Here is a 23,030-nt window from a genome sequence, read left to right on the forward strand (position 1 = left end):
GTCTAAATGTGTTCTCACAGAGGGGAACTACCCTTCTCTCTCTAAATTTAACCCCTCCAGTACTCCTATAGCTCCTTCTCTTCCCAGTTCAGTGCTTCTGAGGGAGCGTAGCTGCTAGGCAGTTCTGATCTAGGGAAAACCCCTCTGAGCCCTCCCTCCTCCCTCCTCTGTCTGGCTAATGACTGCCTCCCAGACTCCCTTATCTCCTGGCGAACATCTGTTTACCGTGGACTTCAGACATTACATCTGACTCAGCCCTCTGACATTTACATACTTCTAATTTCTACGACTAAGCTCGTAGCTGACTCATTTTGCTTCATTTTTTGAAAAAATATTTTTATTTATTCATTTTAAAGAGAGAGGAAGGGGGAGAGAGAGGGAAAAAAGAGGAAAAGAGAAACATCAACTTGTTTTTCCACCCATTTATACACTCACTGATTGACTCTCATATGTGCCCTGACCAGGGATCAAACTCACCACCTTGGTGTTAACCAACAGAGCTACCCAGCCAGGGCTTGCTTCCCTTTTTCATGGCTGGTGGTTCAACAGACTCCTGTGGCCTGATAGCATACTATTGTGCCCTAGAAACTGCAGCTTTGCACTCTCCCCAGACTTAGCTCTTTGAAGTTTTCACACATGCCCGGATGTCCCATGAAAACAGGAATGCACAAGCAAAGAAATACAAAAATCTCCCTGTAGCTGCTTGAATAATTCATCTCCTTTCCTCTTCTCTCCTCTCTTCTGTTTTCCTTGTCAATCTTCCACAGTGAGTGGTCCATGTTGACTTCCAGCCTTACCATTCGGAACAGGCCGCTCCACCAAGGGACCTGGAATACAGGACTTCACACAGAAGAATTTATTCACATAGACGCAGTCTCGCGGGACCCAAGCTTTAGCACCCTGGCGAGGATCGGGGGATGGCGCAAAATTACTGCCAGTAATTACCGCTCCTGGCAGCCTGGAAAATTTGATGGCCCATGAAGAGTGAGGCTGGCATGCTTAAATTTCTGGGGAAGACAGCAGAAGAAAGAATTAAAAGACACAGGAACGTGAACATGGTGGAATAAGTATATGAGGTCAAGGCCAACAGACTCACCAGAAGATTAGGCATCCATCGGATGGCTCAGAAGGATCCCATTCATCGAGGCTGTGGGGAACACAGTGGTGAGAAGGACAGCAATGTCACTGGGAATTCAGGGATGCCTTCCCTGCAGGACATAACGGACCTTAGGAGGCTCGCTGACAGCCAGGGGAGGGATAGGATCCTGATGCTTTAGTCAAGAGGCAATGGCGCTTAACCGCAGAAGCCAGGCATTTGCAACATCCAAGCCACCGTGGCAGCCTTCTGTGACTGACCAGAAGAGAGCCTTTCAGAAATCGGGAGTAGAACCGAGTTCACCTAGGAGGAAAGCAGATGGGTGGCTGACCAAGCACTGCTTCACAGGTATAATCTGAAGAGAATAAGATTTAGTAAGCAGGGGAGTAAGGAAGGTGGTCTCCCCAGTTAAAGGTCACAGTTCCTTGCCTGGTTTCCATTCCTGAATCAGTGTTCAGTTGCAAAACCCAGAGGCTGAGAGGTGGCCAGGTTCCCAGGGAGAAGGGCCTATGGCACTATGCGAGAATGAACTGTTATACTTCCTCCTCTCCTTCCCTGCAGAGATCTCGCAATATAACATTTGCTTGGGCGACAGAACACTGGGACACTTTGATGACTTTGGGGCACAAGGTCAGAGGTCAGCTAATACTCTGAGACCTGAAGCCGCTTCATGAACTCCCCCTCCAGCTGTTAGAGTGGGAGCAACTGGAACCCCAAGGTCCAGCCTCCACTGCATCCCCTTGGTCCATCAACTCACTGCCTGTCATCCTCCTAATCTGCAAACATGCAGGTGGGATTTGGGAGCTGGGCTGGCCCTCACGTGGCCCTCAAGGGTCCCTGGGACCCTTCCCTGCTGTGGTCGCTCTCATTTGCTCAAGAGGAGCCATCACAGCAGGAGAGGCGCCCGGAAGCATTTTAAACTGCGCCGGCCTCCTCCCCTCCAGACCAATAGGAAGGGGGACCTCCCAAACCCCGGAATTTATGTATTAAAAATTGTGTATTTGCCCTGCCTGGTGTGGCTCAGTGGGTTGAGCACTGGCCTGCGAACCCAAGGGTCACTGGTTTGATACCTAGTCATGGTAAGTGCCTGGGTTGCGGGCCAGGTGCCCAGTTAGGAGCGTGTGAGAGGCAACCACACACTGATGTCTTTCTCCCTCTCTTTCTTCCTCTCTAAAAATGAATAAATAATATCTTTTAAAAAACTAAGTAAATAAAATACTGCATATTTATTCTTACACGTTTAAACTTCAGTCGTCTTCAAAGTCCTCTCCATTTGATGCAATGCACCTGTCGAGACGTTTTCCCCACTGCTCAGCACAATCTTTGAACTCATCCATTTTGATGGCTTTCAGTGTTTCCGCCGCTTTTTGTCTCACCTCTTCCACATTGGCAAAATATTTCCCCTTGAGGACTTTTTTTTCACCTGGGGAAACAGCCAAAAAACTCACTTAGGGCAAGATTGAGTGAACAGGGAGGGTAGGGCATGGCAGTCATGCCGTTTTGGGTCAAAAACTGCTGACCCCTCTCAGCACGGTGTGGGCAGGTGTGCTCGTAAATCATCCATGAAATGGGCAAATGCATCGAGTCTTCCAGAAAAATTCGCTGAAGCCAAATGCAGCCTCTCACAACACCACCAGCTGGTACACTGATACAGATGGGTTCTTAGAATATTCACCTAGCAGGGGAAGCCTGTACTACAAGGAGCCTGTCCTCCAGAAGATAATTGTGGTGTGTTGTTTTTTTTTTTTGGATTGCCTTTCACCACAAAATATCATTACATCCCGGGTGAGGGGCTGTTAGCGCCACTCTGAACTATCAAAAAGATAGTGGTCCCTACGTTATGTCCCTTTAACTTGCCAGTGCTGACCCGGCAGCAGTTGGGTGGATGCGAGAACGATGGCAGCCTATTGCAAGGGAGTGGAACCCCTTTACACCAGCTGCCTCTGACAGAGTGGCTCAGCTCAAGTGGAGTTACGCCGTCTCAGGTTCATGACTGTTCGTGGGAAACTCGGTTCTTCTTTCTGATGCCGTAAAGAATGAAAAATCAGCAAGTGCTTTGGCATGCCAGCAGAATTTATTAGGGATACGTTCCCAGGGACAAGAATGGGCCTTGCTGAGGTGAATGAAAGGTGGGAGGCAAGGCAGGGCAAAGCAGCAGGTCCTTTATCCTGAGAACTTATATAGTTAGCGGGATGGAGTGAGGGAGTCATGTGTTCATTTGGGGGCAGGGGTTGGGAACGCTTTCCCACGGGAAAATGTGATCGCCTAAACGTAGGTATGTGTGGAGGTCTATCAACCCAGGTCCTTATCCTGTTCTAGACCACCTCTTGTCATCGGTTGTAGAAAAGATACGTGACTAGAGCCAGTTAATCAAAGTTAAGGCAGGTACCCAAAGTTATCTATGGGCTTTTTCTTGAAGCAACGTGGGCCCCCTTCCACCCCTCCTTCTTCTACATACGTAATTTCTGGCTCACAATTGCAGCCATCCATTTGGCCAATGCCTTCCTTTCTATCCCAGTCAGGGAAGAGGACCAGAAATAGTTCATATTCGCACAGCAAGGATACCAACCAGCACCTGCAAATTCGCCACAGTTTCGGGTTCCCTCTTCAGTCCTCTGTCCCCATACAGTCCAAAGACAACCATAGCCTCACTTCGATCCGTTCCAACAACCATGTCCTGCTGCTCAGGCCAGAGAAGAAGGTGGAGCACACACTAGCTAAGCTTGAAATGATGCAAGCGCTCCAGACAGTGGGAGGCAAATCCTGTAGTTTTTGTGACCAGCCGCTTCACTAAAGGGTATCAGCGGCCTGCTGGTGAGCAGCATCCTGGTACATGTCCTCCGAAAGTAAAAGACAAATCGCTGCATCTCGGATCCCTTGCCAGAAACAAGGAAGGGCAGAGCCTGTCAGGAATCTCTGGGTTCCTGAGGAAACACACTCTACACCCGAGAATCCTACTGCTGCCCACGGACCAGGTGACACAGGAGGTGGCCAGCTTTGGGTGGTGCACAGAGGGGGAAGGAGCTCTGCAGCAGGTCCAGCCTGCTATTCAAACAGTCCTTCCGCTCGGACTATACAGCCTGGCAGAGCCTAGCGGGTTGGAGGTGTCAGCGATGGGAGACGATGTAGTGTGACAATCACGGCAAGTCCCAGCGGGAGAATCACAACGCCATCCGCAGTTATGCCAAGTGTGGTGAAGAATTACACGCCTTTGGAAAAACAGTGCCTACCTTGAGGCTGGGCACTGGTACAGATCAGAATTCACCCTGGGTTCAGAACTGGCTATCCTGAGCTGGGTCCTAGCAGACACAGAAAGTCGTAAGCCAGGCAGCCCAGCATCAGAGCCAACATAAGAGGACACTGGTACATCTGGGGCTGACAGCTCCCAGGACTCACCAGCTGACTAGGTAGCCCAGATTCCCATGTCACTCATTACAGTTGCATTGGCACCCCTCCCCCGGCTTACATCCTAAGGCCACAAGAGGCATCCCACAGAAACAGCTAAGCAAGGGAAAGAAAACCAAGCTCAGGGTACTGGTGGGTCTTCTCACTGTGTGGATTCAAGGTAAAGATGGATGGTGACTTGTGTGCGGATTCTGGTGAGGTATTGGGGTGTCAACTGGTGACGGAATGAACAGGATAGGAGCAGCAACGTTAGTCTGACAAGGCGCTTAGACCACTTAGAAATGAGGATTTGGGCTACACACCCAAGGAAGCGACTGAGAACGCTTGAGGTGGTAGCTGAGGGGGAGGGGAAATAGGATGCACAGTGGTGCACAGGAGGAATATCAGGAGGCCCAGTCGTGACCTGGCAACCAATTGCCTTGACAGGGGCTGTAGTGAGTTGCATGAACTTCCTTTTGCCCAGTTTCCTTTCAGGAAGAGCAGCCCGCCAGACCCCTGAAGACATTTTCTGAATACAAATGGAGAAAGAGACACTGGTGGCGCAACGTGTCACTTGTACCCGCAGTCAGCTAGCAAGTGTTGCTCAACTCAGGGAGTGTGTAGGTGATAGCTTCCAGCTTAAGCTCCTTCAGGATCCGCCCCAGTGTTTGGACTAAAGTCACGTACTTCTCCCTGACACCCCCCCCCCCCAAGAGGAAACAAGGCAGTGGCCCAAGGCTAGGCGCCTGTCCCAGCTGGCAGACTTCAGAGGTATGCGCAGCAGTCTGAGGGCCCCCACGGACCAATTAGTTTCTTCCCTTAACTTTTTCTGGTGTGATGGTGTGACACCACAGGAAACCTCTGTAACTCTTAACTCCATAGCTCTGTCTGCTTCCTGGAGAACCCAATCCGTAATGGCACAAATTTCAAAATTTCCCCCAATAGCTGCCTTTTCCCTTCTCACAATCCCTTAAATGGTTTTTCATGGCTTCAAATCGTAGGGGATTTTGTGTCTCTATTCCCAACCTCTCTAGTCAAACTGTACTTTACCTTCTCAAATGTCTTATATACCAATCACAGCATTTAACCTGCGAATAAGCAAAATTCAACCAAGTAAAATTGAAAGTCTAATTGGCTTTATTAAGCAACTCATAAATCTGGCAAGATCCCATCTAGCAAAGAAAAGGGCCTCCAAGGGGTATATAAAATGGCAGGTTTTTATAGGCAGAAGGGTGAATTATTAGCAAAAGAAATGACTATTTTTAGGCAAGGACATCATCTTTTGGGGGAGGAAGAAAAGGGTAGGGTTTTTATCACACAGATTGCCTCTTCTTCCTGGGGGGTGAGGGAGAGATGAAGAGGGCCCCCATAACAAACCTTGGCTGGGTATCTCAGTTGTTTAGAGCACTAACCCAAAGCACCAAGGTTGTGAGTTCGATCCTCGGTCAAGGCACATACAAAAATCAACCAATGAACGCATGAGAAGTGGAACAACAAAGCGATGTTTCTCTCTCTCAATAAGTAAGTAATCAATAAGTAATTTTAAAAAAACAGATTTTACCTTACAGATTTTTTAACCAAATTCTAGAGTGGTCAATTAAGATTATATTTCTGGGCCCTGGCCGGCATAGCTCAGTGGATTGAGCGCGGGCTGCAAACTAAAGGGTCACAGGTTCGATTCCTAGTCAGGGCACATGCCTGGGTTGTGGACTGGGTCCCCAGTGGGGGGGCCACATGAGAGGCAACCACACATTGATGTTTCTCTCCCACTCTTTCTCCCTCCCTTCCCCTCTCTAAAAATAAATAAATAAAAATCTTTAAAAAAAGATTATCTTTCTGGGAGAGGGTTAAAGTGCAGTTAAATCAGGTATTAAATCTAGATTTGGTTTCATAGGTTTTAGCACAAGTGATGCTATTTGGGATCTGATTCCCTTACAATTAAATGTTTTTTCATGTTTTCCAAAACACAAGCTCTTTGAGGGCAGGGACTATGTCTTAAACTTCTGCATGTTCAGAGTGACTGACTAATGTAAGGACTTATTTATTTATTTTTTCTTTTAAAAATTTATTTATCTTTAGAGGGGAAGGGAAGGAGAGAAGGAGAGAAGCATCAGTGTATGGTTGCCTCTTATGAGTCCCCTGCTGGGAACTGGCCTGGAACCCAGGCATGTGCCCTGACTGGGAATCGAACCGTGATCGGCTGGCTCACAGGCCCATGCTCAATCCACTGAGCTACTCCAGCCAGGAGGACTTATTTATTTTTATTATTTTTTATCCTCACCCAAGGATGTGTTTATTGATTTTAGACACAGGGGAAGAGACGGGAGAGGAAGGAAGCCTCTCACATACCCCTAACTGGGGACAGAATCACAGCCTAGGCATGTGCCTTGACTGGGAATCGAAACTTTGACCTTTTGCTTTACAGGATGACATTCCAACCCAGTGAGCCACCCTGGCTCCGGCAAGATGCTATGCTGAATTTAATGGATTTGATCATGAAAGCCCTTTCTTGGGAGCCTATCAGACCACAGCTAAGGCCAAGCGGATCAAAGGCAACTATAGAATAGCTGGAGGGAACATGTCAGACAATCTTGTGTGGGCCTCCAGTTTGGTTGGTTTTCATACCAAAGTATTCTATTCCCGGGAGACAAAGTTCATCCGCCCCGAATGACTGACCTGGGGAGAATTCACAATCAGCATTCTGCAGAATTTCTCATTTGACAACTGAGTTCTACCAATGGAAAAAAAAAAGTTTATTTCCTTGGATCACGTGATCCAATGACCCATTTATTTCACTTGGAGTGTTGGGGAGGAAACTTTCTCCTCTTCCAACCTGGGTCCAGCGCTTGCGGGCCTGCAAGTTAACTGACAAATAGGTGAACAGGAGAAAAGACAAGATTTATTTATACCTGGGTAAGGGTGGGGAGCCCCCAGTAATAAAAACTGGAATAGCCAGAAGAGTGTCTCTCTCAATTTAACGAAGCGGGGTTTTTAGGGCCCCAATGGGACACTATGGAAGGCGCTACTGGGCTTTTTGATGCCAATGATAACGGGCAGTGTGTCTCCTCCACCAGGCAACTGAAGCAGCGGTGAACTCCCTAGGAAGCCAGTCCAAGGCAGCCGTATTTTCAGGGGCTCTGCTTTAGATCTTCAGATCGAGAGAATTTCAGACAACAATTCTTTTGTATCTTTTGTACCGCAAATGTTTTCACTTAATCTGTATACCAACTCCGGGGGACCCGGTTGGGTTCCCACAGGAAAAGAGGTCTTGTGCAGAGATCTAAAGAGAAAAACCTACCAGGAATCTCGGGATCTGTCTAAACATGCTCCTTTGTGGCGACTTGCTTGATTCAGGGCTGCCTGGGGCACCGCGGTCAGCAATTGCAGGCATGCGGGCCAGCAAAGGTCAGGAAGAGGTTCTTTCAAAATCTCGAGAGAAGGCAAAAGAGAGGGAGAGGAATAACCGTTTTGTGTGTGTGTGTGTGTGTGTGTGTGTGTGTGTTTTAAGGGCGTGGTGGTGCGGGAGAAAGGGCACACGGGTCCCGGCTAGGCGGCCCACGGTCTGGCGGTGCCTGTAATTACGCCGGATTTGGGGAACCTCGGGGAGCATCCGGGATCCAGGCCGGTGGCTGTGCGTGCTTGCTCAAGTTACTTCCTCCAACATGGAGTGAAGTTAATGATATTCAACTTAAGGCGGCTCCCAAACTCGCGTCATTCGTCACCCCGGCCGCCTTATAAAAACTGCTCCAGTGCCCCGAGATCATTTTTAGTTTCTCTTCTTTCCGAAGAAACCTCGCTCTGCCCAGCTGGGGACCTCACTCCCGCGCAGCCTAGAACCCGCAGGGAGCCGTACGCAGGGCGGCGGCGGCCGTCGCGGTCGTCCGCCGATCCGCCCGCGGGGTTCGCCTTTTTTTTCCTTTCGGTTCCCGTCGCGCTAGACTTCAGACCTGACACTAGATCAGGTCGGTGGTATCTGCCCTCTCGACCCGCGGCCGAGCGAAAAACCGAAACTGCTGGGCTCCGCTGCCCGCGGCGGGGAGCGCGCGCTCGCGAACCCCGGGCGCGCCCAGCCGGAGCGCCGCCTGCGCCCGCGCCCGCCTCCGCCCCCGGGGCTCCCGTAAGTTTCGATTCTTCCCGGAGCCGAGACGCGCGTCGCGGCCAGACCAGCGCAGCGCCATGGCGGACCCGTCGGTGTGCTCCTTCATCTCCAAAATTCTGTGCGCCCACGGGGGCCGCATGGCCCTGGCCGCGCTGCTCGACGAGATTAAGCTCTCCGAGGCGCAGCTCTGCGAGGTGCTGGAGGCGGCCGGGCCCAACCACTTCTTGGTGTTAGAGACCGGCGACAGGGTCGGGGTCACCCGGTCGGTGGTGGCCACTACCTTAGCCCGCGTCTGCCGTCGCAAGTACTGCAAAGGCTGCGAAAACCTGCACCTCTGCAAACTCAATCTGCTGGGCCGGTGCCACTATTCGCAGTCGGAGCGGTAAGTGCGCTGCGAGGGAGGGGCGGCTTCGCGCGTCCGGGGCTGGGAAGACTATCGGGGCTGCGGTGCGCGAGGGGCGCACCCTCGGGGGGGAGGGGGCCCCTTGCACCCCACAGCCTCTTCCTCCAGCCCCTCACTTGTCTGCGGAGAGCCCTTCCTCCAGCGCCTCTAGACTTTCTCTCAAATACAGTTCATGTGATGCTGCCTCGTGGAAGACTACCCTTACCTCCCCGCCCTCTTAATAAGGTACTTTGGGGTCCGCCAGGGCCTGGAGAATTTGGAGGCAGGTTTGGGAACGAAGGAGAATGCCTTCACTCTCTGGGATCTTGAGTATTTACCTCTTGGCTACCTCCGTTCCTAGGCGCGTTCCCACACCCCCACCGTGCTGCGCACCTAGATCCGTCTCCATTTCCCTCATTGTCCCTTTTCTGATACCCGATGCTGGTCCGCACCATCCGTTCAGGGTTATTACCAATGATGTGTTTTTCTCCCAGCGTTCTTTCCTGGTGGCCTCCCCGCGGTGGCCCAAGTCCCCAACCGCCCGTTCTTGGGACCGCTTTGAAATAGTGTGGCTTACCTCTCAGGCAGCTATTTCTGGGTTTCCACTTGTTCTTTATTGCCTCCTCAATATAAGATGTGCCTCAAGGTTGGGGTTACACTTTTTAGCCTGTCTACCAAGTCTCTCCCTAAGAGTTCACATCTTGGGGTGAAGGGGTTACATCTACAGAGATGCCTGCCTTGTGTACTTCCGTTGCCCAGGCCTTTGGCTGAATCTGGGTTTTCGGTCTTCCGGTGTCTGAGGAGCATTTATACCTGATTGTAAGTCAAACTCATCATTTTGCCTCCGGGGCAGGGTCTCTGACATCCCCCACCAACCCCTTCGGCATCATTAAGGTGATAATACCTTAATCACCAAGCCCTTTTACTGAAGTCCCCCATCCTCTTCCTGCGTGGGTCCTGCTGCCTATCTCCCTTCTGAAGGAATGCCTTGTCGAGTTAGGGTACGATTGTCTCTGACTGTAGTCTTTCTCCCATCTTTTCTCTCCCTGAGGAGTTCTGCTCCATTATTTTTCTTAATATAGGACTTGTCACATTTTGCCCTCAAAAACTTTAAGTGGCATCCTAATGTCCAAAACGGTGGTCCTCAAACTTCTGATCGTGCACTCGTTGGCGGAAAATTTTAGATTTACTCACCCCCACTAATGTGTAATAAAACATGTAGAAGTTATGTTTTAAATAGGTAAGGTATTATTTTAAAAAACATTTGTTTAGGGCAAACCAAAAAAAATTAAAGTGCTTGAATATGTTTCGTTATTGAAAAATATTTCTTGAATATGTTGTGAGGCACCAATTTGGAAGTATGTCTGGCTTTTGGGAAGTTAGGGATACAGAGGGAGACAGCTAAGTCACAGCAGCGGATGACATCAGGAAGGAAGACCAGGGGGAAGAGAGAAAGAAAAGGAACATTCTAGCACTATACCGAGTAAGGGTTGGAACGCTTTGGTACCTCTTTTTCTTCTGTTCTGTTGTGAAATCGTTTTCACCAACTAGCTTTGGCTTTTAACCTAATTAAGTGTTAAATACACATATTGCTTTTATTTATTTACTTATTTTTACTGTGGCTATTTTAAAATTACATTAAAGTAGCAAAAAGAGAATGGTGGACCCCATATACACACCACTTTGCTTCAGCAGTTTTCAGAATATGGGTAGTTTTGTTTCATTTATTCCCGCCTCTCCATCTCTGTCCCCATCTCCAACGTTTCTTTGCTTCATAAATACTTTAGTATCTCTAAAGCATAAGGACTCTGTTTTATTAACGTAATCGTGGTACAGCGATCACATTTTTTTACAATTACTATTTCAGTTTCATTGAATTTCCAGTTACTTTGAAATTTCCTGATTTATAATCTGATTTGCCTTTTCAGGAAAAAAACCTATACAGACGTAATCCTTAATTGTTTCAATATATTACATATCCGATATATTTAGAAACTTTGTTTCAATTTCTTATACACAAACTTCTAGAAACTTTAGCTTTTTGTCTTATGAATTTTAGAAACATTAGTTTTTTGTTTTGTGAACTTTTTTGGGGGGGTCTCGTTTGTAACATCAAAACCATTTTAGGCTTATAATTTAGGTTGCTAACCTCCACTTTTCTGTATTTTAAGAGAATGTATGTAGTTTAGGGATAATTTGGTCAGTGAAAGTTTGTATGGATTTTTTTGGGAATCCATTTAAGTCTATACTTTTATTTTATAAGTGAAATGATAAATTTTTATTCTGTACATTTATTGGTTGCTATATTTTTTACAAACTTCTAAAATTTACTTTGCACCCCTTTTGAATTTCAGAATTACGAATTTTTAATCCACTAATGTACATTGCGTCCTCAAAATAATGAAGAATTTTTTTTTTGGCTCAAAGCCTGGAAAATAATGTGTTTTTTTCCCCCCAAGTACGTTTTAAAAATGTTCTCCCCTTCTTAAGAACTTGTAAAAGCTTATCTTCTAAAACGTGAAGTGTGGGAGTCTAAGAACTTTCTTTGTGGATTACAGGTTAATGGTGGGATCAGTTGACCAATTGGTACCCACCTGGAGATTACCATTCAGTTTGGTAAACTGTTCTATTTGAGGACCGTTTGCACTTTGCTGGATTTATAAAATTGCCTTTGTAGTGCTGTTATGCACAAATGGGATCTTTCAGATTCTGTAGTTCCCATCTTGTCTCTTTCATTGCTTTTAGCCACACCTTTTAGTCAACACCAGGGCTTGCTTTGTTGTTGGATAATTACTTGTTTTGATGCCTCAGTTTGGTTGTTCCTGACCCCTTGCTGAAATAGAGGCCCAGGAGTGGGGTTCTTACCTCACTTCGGATACACACAGTACCCATTCACTGAACCAGTCCCTGTGCACCACGCACTCTGACAAAGCGCTTAGGAGAAGGGATCCGAGTTAGTCTTGACCACGATCTTTGAGGTGCAGGGGTTGTAAGCCCCATCCTAACGTAAGGAAACGCAGGCGCAGAGCTGTTGTGAAATTTACTGAAGGCCACATGGCAGATAACTGGCAGAGCTGGTGTGGAACCTAGATCTTCGTAACTTCTTAATGAGCTACTTATGTGGTCAGATGGCTGTGTGAAGTGTCAGCTTGCATGAATGCAAGTTATGCTTTTTGCAAGCGTGATCTCTGCTTAGAGCAGGTTGTCTGTGTGTCTTCCACCAGCTTTGTGGTTTCTGCTAACATGGCTGTTTCCTCTGGTCTCTTTCCTGTTTGCTGTTTGCGTGCCTATGCCCTGTGGTTCACTGAAGCTTTGGGTGAGGGTAGGTAGATGGGGAGAGGATTACTTAGGACTGTTTCATAAATTGACCCCCCCAAGCCCTCCCCCTCCCCCGCCAAGTGCAAAGAACAATATAACAAGCACTGGAGTATATTTATTCTGAGTATATAATGCAACAAGTTATATTAATGTAATAAGCTCATAACTTACCTTCCAGAAATAAGCAGTGTTTACATTTTTCATTTCTGCTTCTTCTAAAATAAAGAGGATCGTGGTTCGATTCCCAGTCAGGGCACATACCTGGGTTGCAGGCCAATTCCCGGCAGGGGACACACGATACATTGTGTCTCCTCAGCAGAGGCAACCATACATTGATATTTCTCTCCCTCTCTCCTTCCCTTCCCCTCTAAAGATAAATAAATAAAATATTTAAATAAAATAAAATAAAATAAAGTGGAAAGCTGTAATGGGCCTAAAGTTATTATTTTTTTTCTCTTCCTTAGTCCTACTCCCCTTTCTTCCCAGAAGCAGCCTCAGTCATGATTTGGGTGTGTGTCCTGCCTTTCTGTAATTTCATAATTGCCTCACTTACATGTTCATTATGCCCATATACGAAATGCAGTATTGTTTTACGTGTTTTAGAATTTTCACTCAATGTTAGGTTTTGGACATCTAATTCATGTTGTCACCAGAGCCTAATTACTAACTTTTAACAGCTGTGTAGTATTTCATCATCTGATTTTTGCCACGATCCGTAGCTGTTCCTCTAATAAATAAGCATTTGGGATATTTCCAAGTTTTTGCTCCAACCGGCCATGCTGCCAAGAGCACACCCATTCCTTGGTGCTCCTGGCAAGAACGGCCCGGCGCCGTTAGCAAATGAAATCGCTGGGTCAAATGGTCGTGCAGCTTCAACTTTTCCAGATGAGAGCAAATTGCTGCTAAAGGCGGTCGTGCCAATTTCTCCTTTCATGTTCGAGAGTCCCAGGGTCCCCCATTTTATGGCCAACAAGCACTTGGTATTATCAGACTTTTTGGATTTATGCCAATCTGAAGGGTATAAAACAGTATCTTTTTTGTTTTTAAAGACTTTATTTATTTATTTTTAGAGAGAGGAGGAGGGAGGGAGGAGACAGGGAGAGAAACATCAGTGTCCCAGAGAAACATCCATTGTTTGCCTCTCGCATGCCCCCAGCTGGGGACCTGGCCTGCAACCCAGGAATGTGCTCTGACCAGGAATTGAACCGGTGACTTTTCCGGTCGGCACACAATCCACTGAGCCACACCAGCCAGGGCAATATCTTCTGTTTCAACTTTAGAAGAATTTTCTCATTAAAATTTTTATTAGTGAAATTTAAGTCTTATGAAGCTATATAAAACATACAGTAAATGGCTGTGTACCCACAAATCAGCTTCAGAAATAAAATATTACACAGTGAAACCCCCCATGATAGAGGTATTCAGTAGAGATAAACGCTGTTTTTTTTTTTCTTCAGTTTTATTGAGAGTGAGATTGACTACTAAACATGTATGTATTTATGGTATACAATGTGATATTTTGATACATACCTATGCATTGTGAAATTATTCCCTCAACCACGCTAATTAAACTATCCATCACCTCATCTATTTACACCTCCCCCCTTTTCAAAAAGATTTTATTTATTTTTAGAGAGAGGAGGAAGGGAGAAAGAGAGAGAAACATGGATGTGTGCTTGCCTCTTGCATGCATGTACCCAACTGGGTATCTGGCTTGCAACCAAGGCATGCGCCCTGACTGGGCATCGAACCAGCGACCCTTTGGTTCCTAGGCCAACGCTCAATCCACTGAGCCACACCAGCCAGGGCCCTCCCCCCTTTTTCATGGTGAGAACATTTAACATCCATTTTCTCATCCAGTTTCCAGTATACATCATTATTAACTGTAGTCACCATCATCCTGCACCTTAGATCTTCAAAACTCATCCACTTATAACTCATCCACTTATAACTCATCCCTCCTCCCACCAACATCCCTCCTCCCACCCCTGGCAATTCTCCTCTCTTCTTCTGTGAATTTGGCTTTTTGTTAGACTCTGTGTTTAAGGGAGATGATGTAGTATTTGTCTTTCTGTAACTGGCTTATTTCACTTAGCATAATGTCTTTAGGTTCATACCTGTGGTCACAGAGGGTGGCATTTTCTTCTTTTTGTGGTTGCATAATGTTCCATTGTACACGTATATACCACATTCTCTTTATCCTGTCTGCTGTTGACGGGCACTTCGGCAGTTTCCACGTGCTGGTTACTGTGGATACTGCAGCGGTGAGCCCGGGACTGCAGACACCTCTTGGAGGTAACGATTTCGTCCCATAGGTATATACCCAGGAGTGGGATTGCGGATCATAGGGTGTTTCATGTTTTAATTTTTTTTATCCTCACCTGAAGATGTGCTTACTGATTTTAGAGAAAGGGGAAGGCAGTGAGAGAGAGAAGGAGGGAACCATCGATGTGAGAGAGGCACGTTGATCAGTTGCCTCTTGTACTTGCCCTGGCCAGGGATTGTAACATAAGCGTGTGCCCTGACCTGGAATTGAGCCCGTGACCTGGGAATTCTCCAAGCTACTTGTGGAGCCTCTGTGGACTTCTTCGCCAGGTCTTAGTACACGTGGGAGGAATTTGGCTGGTGTGTCCATTGCCTCTGTACGGTGACGTGAGCAGCCCGTCACTGAGCCTGGGCTGGGAAGAGAAGTGGAGGGCGGGCTGGAGCTGGGGGCCTGTGTGGAACCTTCTTTGTGCTGCGGTGTCCCACCATAGAACTCTGAGGAGTCTGGGAATTCTAAATTCCAACCTGGCCTTCCAAGTCCTTACAAAAGTCTGTCTGTGAAAATAGGAGGAGAGACCTCTGAGTGGTGTGGCTCAGTTGGGTGGGCGTCGTCCAGCAAAGCCGAAGGTTGCCAGTTCTATCCCTGGCCAGGGCGTGTATGAGAGGCAACCAATGGATGTTTCTCTTTCCCGTTAATATTTCTCCCCTTCTCTTTCTCCCTCCCTTCCCCTCTCTCTGAAAATAAGTGAAATATTTTAATAAAAAAAAAGATCGGAAGAGAGAATTTATGTTACTGAGCCATTTCTTAACTTGATTAATTAAAGTATTTAGATGCTGGGTGCATGGATCTCTATTTTATCTTGCCCCAGCCCCACAGTTTTTGGGAGAGGCACTGCTGTGGTTCATTCTCATGTGTGGCTTTCCTTTGTATAAATACACATAGTTTACATATCAATTTTCACATGATTAAAATTTAGATCATTTTCAGGTGTTTTACTGTAACCATGGTGCGCCAAACATTTAAGTCATAATGCTTGTTTTTAAAGTTTGTCTTGCTTGGTGTCTAATTTTCAGTCATTGCTTATTCGCATTTGGCTTTTTTTTTTTTTTGCCATCTTGGTGCTCTGTTTGTCTTTGTCTATAGTAGCTTTTATTTGTCTTTATTTCTTACCTTTGTAAAGTGTGTACATTCAGTGGCACGAAGTACATTCACGGTATTGTGCAACCCTCACCATTGCCTCGTTGCAGAACGTTTCCCTCTCCCCCAAAAAGAAGGCCCTCCCCATCAGCAGTCCCCCCACATTCCCCCTCCCCAGCCCGTGGTAACCTCTGATTACCATCTCCCTGTGATTGGACTATTCTGGATGTTTCCTATAAATGGAATCATACAAGGTATATTGCATTGTGTCTGGCTCCTTTCACTTAGCGTAGAGTGTTCAGGGTTTGCCTTTTACTTCTGCATGTTACGCATCATTTACGTGGGTGTATTTACCCAGAAGGTGTGTGTCTCCCGGGGAGTTCCTTCTGTTACTAATTGTGCTCTGCCCGTGGGGTGGTGTTGTCAGGCCCATGGCCTTGGAGACAGGCTCTTTTCTGCGACATCAAAGCACAAGGAGGTGTGTACCCCTTAAGAACCATTTGGAACTTTTTTGGTTCTCTTTTTAGATTTGCTTCCGCTTTTATTTTGACTTGATCCAATTTCACTCACTTTCTGTAGCTTTCTGCAGACATTAATCCTCAGAAACCACGACATTAGAAGTGATCCTGGGAATCATGATAAAAATCTTCGTGACCAATAAGCATCTGATGACAAAATATTTCCTTCTTTTTGACATAATGTAGGGACGGCAAGATGAAATATTTAAAATGAGGGTAGATTTGTTTTCCTTCCATCAAAGCGTTCCAATTTGCTTACTGCTTCTGACCACATTTCTGTTCAGACAGGTACCTGTGACCTTCCCCTATGGGCTGCTTTGAAATGGCACGGCCCAGGGATGAGGCTGGAAAAGGAGTAAAAGAATCCAGAAGGATCCAGGATTTCGGGCCCAGGGAGAAATCAGTTTAACCAAGTTGAAGCAGGGGAGCGGAGCTCTGGGAGGAGAGAGACCCATTTTAGGATCTTTTAACCCTTACCCACGGAGGAGAGATTTCAGTACATTTTAGACCAACTGGGAGGTCTTCTAGGGAAGGGGTTTCCAAACATTTTGATTCCTTCCTTGTCAGTGGAGGAAATTTTTTTAAAAAGATTTTATTTTTGTTTATTTTTAGAGAGAGGGGAAGGGAGGGCAGAAGAGAGAGAAACAGTGACCGGTTGCCTCTTGTACACACCGCCACCAGGGATCAAACCCACAACCCAGGCATGTGCCCTGACCCGGAATCGAACTGGTGACCTTTCGGTGTATGGGATGGTGCCCAACCCACTGAGCTCTACTGGTCAGGACTAATAGAGGAAATTTTGATCACGTACTCTGATTATGTGAGCACTTATTTAATAATATATATAACTTTTAATTTGTATATTAAATATTTGATAATGTTTTTACCTTTAAAAATAACTTTAAAATCAACCCTACTGAGGTATGATTTATGCACAATAAATGTGCCCACGGGCACTTGAAGAGTCTTGACAAATGGTGGATACACTACGTAAGGACCACCGTCGAGACAAAGAAAATTTCTATCCATCCTACAGGTTCTCTTGGGCCCCTTCTAAATCAACCAGTTAATTCCCTCCACCGCTGTCAATCCAGGCAATGACTTTTTTAGTCGTTTAGATAGAAAATAAGTAGAAAGAGTTGCAACATTTCCTCCCACACGCTGGTGGAGCAGTCTTGGGTGGCCCCCAGCGCTGAAGCAGTACTTCCTGGAACGTGGCTACTTATCAGTGTCACCTGGGGGAAACTTAGGAAAATGCGGATTCCAAAGTCACAGGTCAGACCTTCTGGCGCGGCTGGAGTCGGGCGGGGCCGGAATCTGCGTTTTAACCGTCCACCTGAGGATTCCTTCTCAGGGGTTCAGGAACCACACTTTCAGAAACAGTAGGTGAGGAGCAGCAACGCTGGGCAGAGGGCAGAGGCAAGGTTTTCTGTGGCTTCGTGGCTTGGAGGAATAAGAGAGAAATGGATTCTTTAGTGCAGAGTGAACAGAGATGAAGAAAGAACTGTTTTCCCCAAGGTTAGGGTGGCCTATTCGTTACTTACATGTAATAGAATCACAAGATATATAGAAAACTGTGGACGTACCAGTCACCCCATCAAGAAATGCTTCTTGAGGGCCCTGGATCCCAGCCTGCTCATGAGCCCCGGCTCTAGAGGGTCTTCCTGCACCCAGGAGCAGACCCCCGTGGCCATGGAGGCTTGTTGGGGACGTGATTCTGCGTTTCGAAAAAAGGGGCTTCGAGCTGGAGGGGATGAAGGTGCTTCAGGCCTGGGAAGGCCCCTAATGTGGTCTGCACCTCAAGAGCCCTGGAGGACACTGTGACTCAGCTGCGACTGCCCCCGGCCACATTTGAGGAGACTTCGGTTTCCACATCAGCAGGAATGTACATCCCCTCCGGGGCCCAGAGGGAGGTCCAGGTGTGCTGGCAGAGCCGTGAGCTGTGTGGACTGGGCAGATTCGGGCCACCGCAGTGGCCTCTACCCAGCCTGAGCCTCAAGCTGCCCTTGTCTGCCCCAGCATCCACCTGGGACCAACTACCTCTGTCCACAAGAACTTGAGCCCACCCTGTGGCTGCCTACCTTTCCCAGACCACCTCCCTGCTCACCTTCCGCCCCAGCCCAGAGCAGCTGAGCCAACTATGTGCCTTTTGGTGTCCTAAGCCAGAGAGACATTGGACCAAATCTTCCATACAGAAATGCCAGGCCACTTTTGGGGTGTCCCCAGAAGTGGGTAATTTTACCTCCCCTAGTCCTACACCAAAGGGGAGACATTAAAATTTGTTGTGCTGTGCCAAAAAAGAGAGAGATTTCTTGAATACAAACAGTAAGCTATTATTCTAGAAGTGTTTGCCCCTTCCTTTCTGACTAAAGGAATCCTCAAACATCGTTATTTTAATGTTCTTAACTTCCAAGGGGATTTATGTTGGGAGGTTTGGCAGGGGCCGAAGGGCATGTGTGAGGAGGGAGCCCTGTCTGTGCTACTTGATCCAGTCATCAGGGTTTTGGCAGTGGCGTCCCTGTCCCCTGCTCTTCACTCTTCTCACTTCCTACATTTTTTTCTCCATCCCCATAGCTCCGAAACTTTTGCTGCTCCTGGGAGTCACTTGTAAAATCTTTAGAAAACGCTCGTGTCCCACTCCCCCTCCCTAGACATTCTGATTGGATGGGTAAGAGGTATGACATGGGCCTTGGGATTTCCCTTAAGTCCCTAGGTGGTTCCAGTGAGCCGCAAAGTTAGGGAACCAGTAGTTCAGGGGACTGGGGAACCAGTGAAGACTGAGGAGATTGGCCACCGTGACAAGATGGTTGTTGGGTGGCATCCCCGCCGCCACCTTTGGTACCACGTGAGAGTGTGTAGTTCCTGGAGAAGGCACCTACCTCTCCCATCCTCAGCGGACCTGCCCCCCTCCCTCACCCCTCCCCCTCCCCTCTGCTGCCCAGAGCCTTGCAGCCTCCCAGCTGCATTCCTGTCGCCAGGTGGCCTCCAGCTGGCAGCAGCTCCAGCAGGTCTGCACCCTGCACTCTCTGTGTTGTCACAGTCTGCTGTGTTCTCTGCACCTGGTGCGTCCCTGGTGCTACAGTTGTGGTTACGGCAGGCCCAGTCCTTCAGCTCCACCCTTTGTCCCCCGACCCCGTTGTTCTTTCCCTGCTCCTGGGCTCTCTACCAGCCCGCTCTGGTCTCTGGTCTTACTATGGGTTCCGCATTCACTGAACCAACCCTGCCTCTAGTAACGTGGCAATTTAGTCTTGAACATCCGAAGTACAAACGCGGAGGACAGGAACATCATGGCTTTACAACAAATACTTCATTAGGATTTTTCACTGATGACATTTGATTCTTTAGACCAGCGGTCTCTCCATGATCATTTTTCGCACATCCTGGTTCCTTTTTCACCTGACTTACGTCATGGTGAGCTATTTCCTGTTTTCTGTACAAATTAGCTGCCTCTTTGTTTTTATCAAACCACCGCCCCCCCCCCTCCCCAGCCCCAGCGTGGTCCTGGGAAGTAGAATGGGGAGAGTGAGAAGGGGAGGGGTATGTTGACACAAATTACTGTCAAAAAACAAGGCTTTCCCTTGGGTTATTGTCGTTTTCCTGTTTCCTGTCGGTCTGGTTGGGCATGATGTTGACTGCTGTGTCGACCGCCCGGTGAAGTGCAACAGCTCACAGGTGACGTCTGGTCCAGGCACCCAGCCTAGAGTCTAACCTGACAAGTGGGCCAACGATGCTCCGCCCCGACTGCACAGCAGTCACCTGGGTCCCGCAGGTGGAGCTCAGCCGGTCTCTGCGGGGGCGGCCCAGGCTGAGGTAGTTCCAAGTACCCCTGTGGGTAGAAGAAACGTTCAAACCTGTGGGAAGTTTTTGAATTTATTTGAGCCAAACTGAGGACGGTTGCCGGGAAGCAAAGTCTCCAGAGACTGAGAAAAATGCTCCAGAGAATGGAAGGTTTGCGACGAATTTCATACAGTACAATCAAAAGGGGAGGCGTGAGGGGTTACATGAAACCCACTGGTGATGGATGAGGGAGGGGAGTGAAAGAAAAGCGGGGAACTCTCTGGGATTGGACGAAAAGCCAAACGGACACATTTTTACAGAGGTGGGTGCAGTAGAATTAACACTGAACAGTCACCACGATAATAACGACAGAGGAGGATTTGCGTCTCAGCTCTGGTGTGGTCAGGTGGTACTTTGAGGGACCCGGAAAAAGGAAATTTACTTTGCTATTGCAAAGGTATGTTACCAGGCATTGTAGTGCAAAAAAAAAAAAAAAGAAAGCAAGACCGCAGACAGGCTCAGTTAAGGTCCAGATTGACCTTCATTAGGGAAAAAAAAAACACACCAGCCAAGGACATGACCACCCACCATGACTCATCTTTTGTTAGGAAGTTTTAACTTCAGTCTGTGAGGCTGCCACACAGGCCTCCGGGAGCGCATCAGTGTCAGCACACGGCCTGGTTTTGGTCCACGCTCCCCCGTTAATTACTAGATGTAGCCAGGGATGACAGCTGCCCCCAGCCTAGGCCCCATCCCAGGTGGGGGAGGATGTAATGCCCGAGTTAAAATAACATTTTGTTCTGTGACTGGAAGAGCCAAGGGAAAAGGTCACTCGTATGTAAGCTTCTGGCCTGACATTCCTGAGAGAGAGACAAGCCTGCCTCTTCCAAGGCCATCTCTGCCGTTTTGAAGAGCTATCTTTTATCCCAACTCCGGCTGTTTGGACTGGAGTTTGTCTGCTCCAAGCACAGGCAGCATTCTGCAATCACTTCTTTTTCCCTGGGCAGTTAGTTCCTAGCGGCTCGTAGGTGAGCTCTTGAGTTTTGCAGAAGGTGGGGAGTCCCGTGGCCACAAATCAACCTTCTGCGGTGCTGTTGTCCTTGGTTGGAGAAGGGAACCTTGAACTTAGTACTTACTTAATGGACCAGCAGCCTCAGCATCCCCCGGGAGCTGGTTAGAAATGCAAACTCCCAGCCCCTCTCCCCGCACTGACTGATCAGAGACTGGAAAGGGGCCCCAGTAACTGTGTTCTGACAAACCCTCTAGAGGATTCTGATGTGGATGAAAATTTGAGACGCACCTGCCAGGTCTGGGGTGGGGCCTGGGAATTTGCATTTCCCACAGCCTCCCAGGTGATGTCCGCCCAGGGACCTCACTTTGAGAGCCAGTGGCACAGAGAAGCCCAAGTAGCCCTGGGAGGTCACCGCATTTCTTGGCTCAAGCCTCCTTCCTAGCCAGTATTAGGAAGTGGAGCTGGAGCCAAAGCTGAGACAAAGCAATCAGAAGAAAGTGGAAAGGAAGCTTCTGCCACCTTAAACCCAAACACAGAGGCGTCGGTCCCTGACCGTGCCCCGTGCTGCTGAGCTTGTCTCCTCCACGCCGGTCACAAGAAAGAGTTTCCATCACGTACGGTGTCCCTGCGACACTGTTTACATGGTTTGCACGCATTCTCTCTCCTTGGACTCTGCTCTCAGTTTTCCCTTTAGTCCAGGGGAACAATGTTTAAATAATCCAGATGGCCTTTTTTTTTTCTTTCTGATTTGGAGAAGTTTCAGATGTCTGTTTTTGTTTTTCCAGATTCGGTTTTTGTTTGCATTTTTTGAGACCTGGGTTCAGTGGTCAGATCTTCCTCTTATTTGAGTCACCTTTGAATTCTCATTTTCTCCAGCCTCGGTTTCCCAAAGTAAAAAGTGAACCGTTACCCCACAGGATGAGTGCGACGACTAAATTAAATGGCAGGCACAAAGTTCCTATCCCTTAGTAAATACGTGGTAAATGTTAGTTTCCGTACTTCTGGTCTTCTCCCAAATAGGTGAGCACACACTCTGTGCCCCTCCCCCCGGCTGATCAATATGCTGAAATTGGGGCAGAGATAAAGCTGCTGAGAAGTTGGGAGAAGTCTAAGGAATGTGGGGAGACGGAGCGGGGCTGCCGGTCAGAAACCCCAGGGAGACACAGATGTTGCAGACTGAGGCAGGGTTTAAGGTGTGAGTGTGGCAGAATCTAGAGGAGCCAGCAGCTTGGAGAGGGGAAATGAGAAGTGAAACTGGGCCCTCAGCTGGGCACCATGTTCCTGGGGGGGTGGGGGTGGGGGACGGGGAGCCGCCTCCTTCTCGTTCAGGCAGTGGGACCCTCGTTAGGCTGCCTGGCTGCCTTTGGTTATTTGGAGGGAATGTTGACTTCAGTTAGGACAGGACAGACACCGGTGTGACTAGAGCAGAATCTCTCTGGGACCTGGAGAGAAGGGCTGGGTCCTCTTCTGTGACCCTGATTTGGCCACAGGCGAGGTGCCATGGCCTTGGGTCTGTGTTCAGGATGTCGGGATGGGAGCTAAAGGAAAAGCAAAGACTCTTAATTTCCTCTGATTAGCACGTGACTAGTTATCTCGGAGCTGGAGGGCAGATCCTGTCTAGCCAGTGGTGGGGCGTTTGGTCCAGGTCGTTTTCAGCCCCGGATCCAGGGGATCATTCATGACCGTGGCCAGTGACTGAGATGCCTTACGAGGTAATGAGGCTCACACACGCACCTGATGAGGCTGCTGTGGAGGGGCTGTCTGTTTGGGGCTGGAGGCTGGGCTCTCCCAGCTGTAGGTTCTCTTCAGGTCCCCACTCCCATGGGGCTTGGGAGAGCGATAAGGTGGAGTCTTAGCCCAGCTGCTGAGGGCCCTGGGGGGTGGGGGCTGCTGGGGGGAGCAGTTATCTGGAAGCGCAGAACCCGAAAGCCAGCAGAGACGGAGGTCAGCCTTATCAGGGGGTGCCAGGAACACGAAAAGCTGGGGCCACGGGAGAAAAGGGCTGGGATAGAGCTGTCGCCAGAGCCTGACCAGCTGCCCT

At 48.2% G+C, this 23,030-nt stretch overlaps 1 protein-coding gene and 1 long non-coding RNA gene across 2 annotated transcripts in view; one reads left to right on the plus strand and one right to left on the minus strand.

The window, feature by feature from the left end:
* Positions 1-7,357: 7,357 nt before the first annotated feature.
* Positions 7,358-8,111, minus strand: LOC118989096 (uncharacterized). The gene is made up of 2 exons (XR_005066949.1): positions 8,018-8,111; positions 7,358-7,909 (listed from the first exon to the last, which is right to left on the minus strand). It is a non-coding gene; the product is annotated as an uncharacterized LOC118989096 (long non-coding RNA).
* A 521-nt stretch (positions 8,112-8,632) lies between these two features.
* Positions 8,633-23,030, plus strand: part of ZC3HAV1 (zinc finger CCCH-type containing, antiviral 1) — a 62,131-nt gene continuing 47,733 nt past the window's right edge. The window contains exon 1 of the mRNA XM_037049103.1: positions 8,633-8,961. Coding sequence (XP_036904998.1) covers positions 8,657-8,961 — 305 coding nt within the window. The 5' untranslated portion in view covers positions 8,633-8,656. The remainder of the gene's footprint in view (positions 8,962-23,030) is intronic.

The sequence above is a fragment of the Sturnira hondurensis genome, unplaced genomic scaffold (assembly GCF_014824575.4).
Source record: "Sturnira hondurensis isolate 20B ecotype Veracruz unplaced genomic scaffold, ASM1482457v3 Scaffold0006437, whole genome shotgun sequence".
NCBI lineage: Eukaryota > Metazoa > Chordata > Mammalia > Chiroptera > Phyllostomidae > Sturnira > Sturnira hondurensis.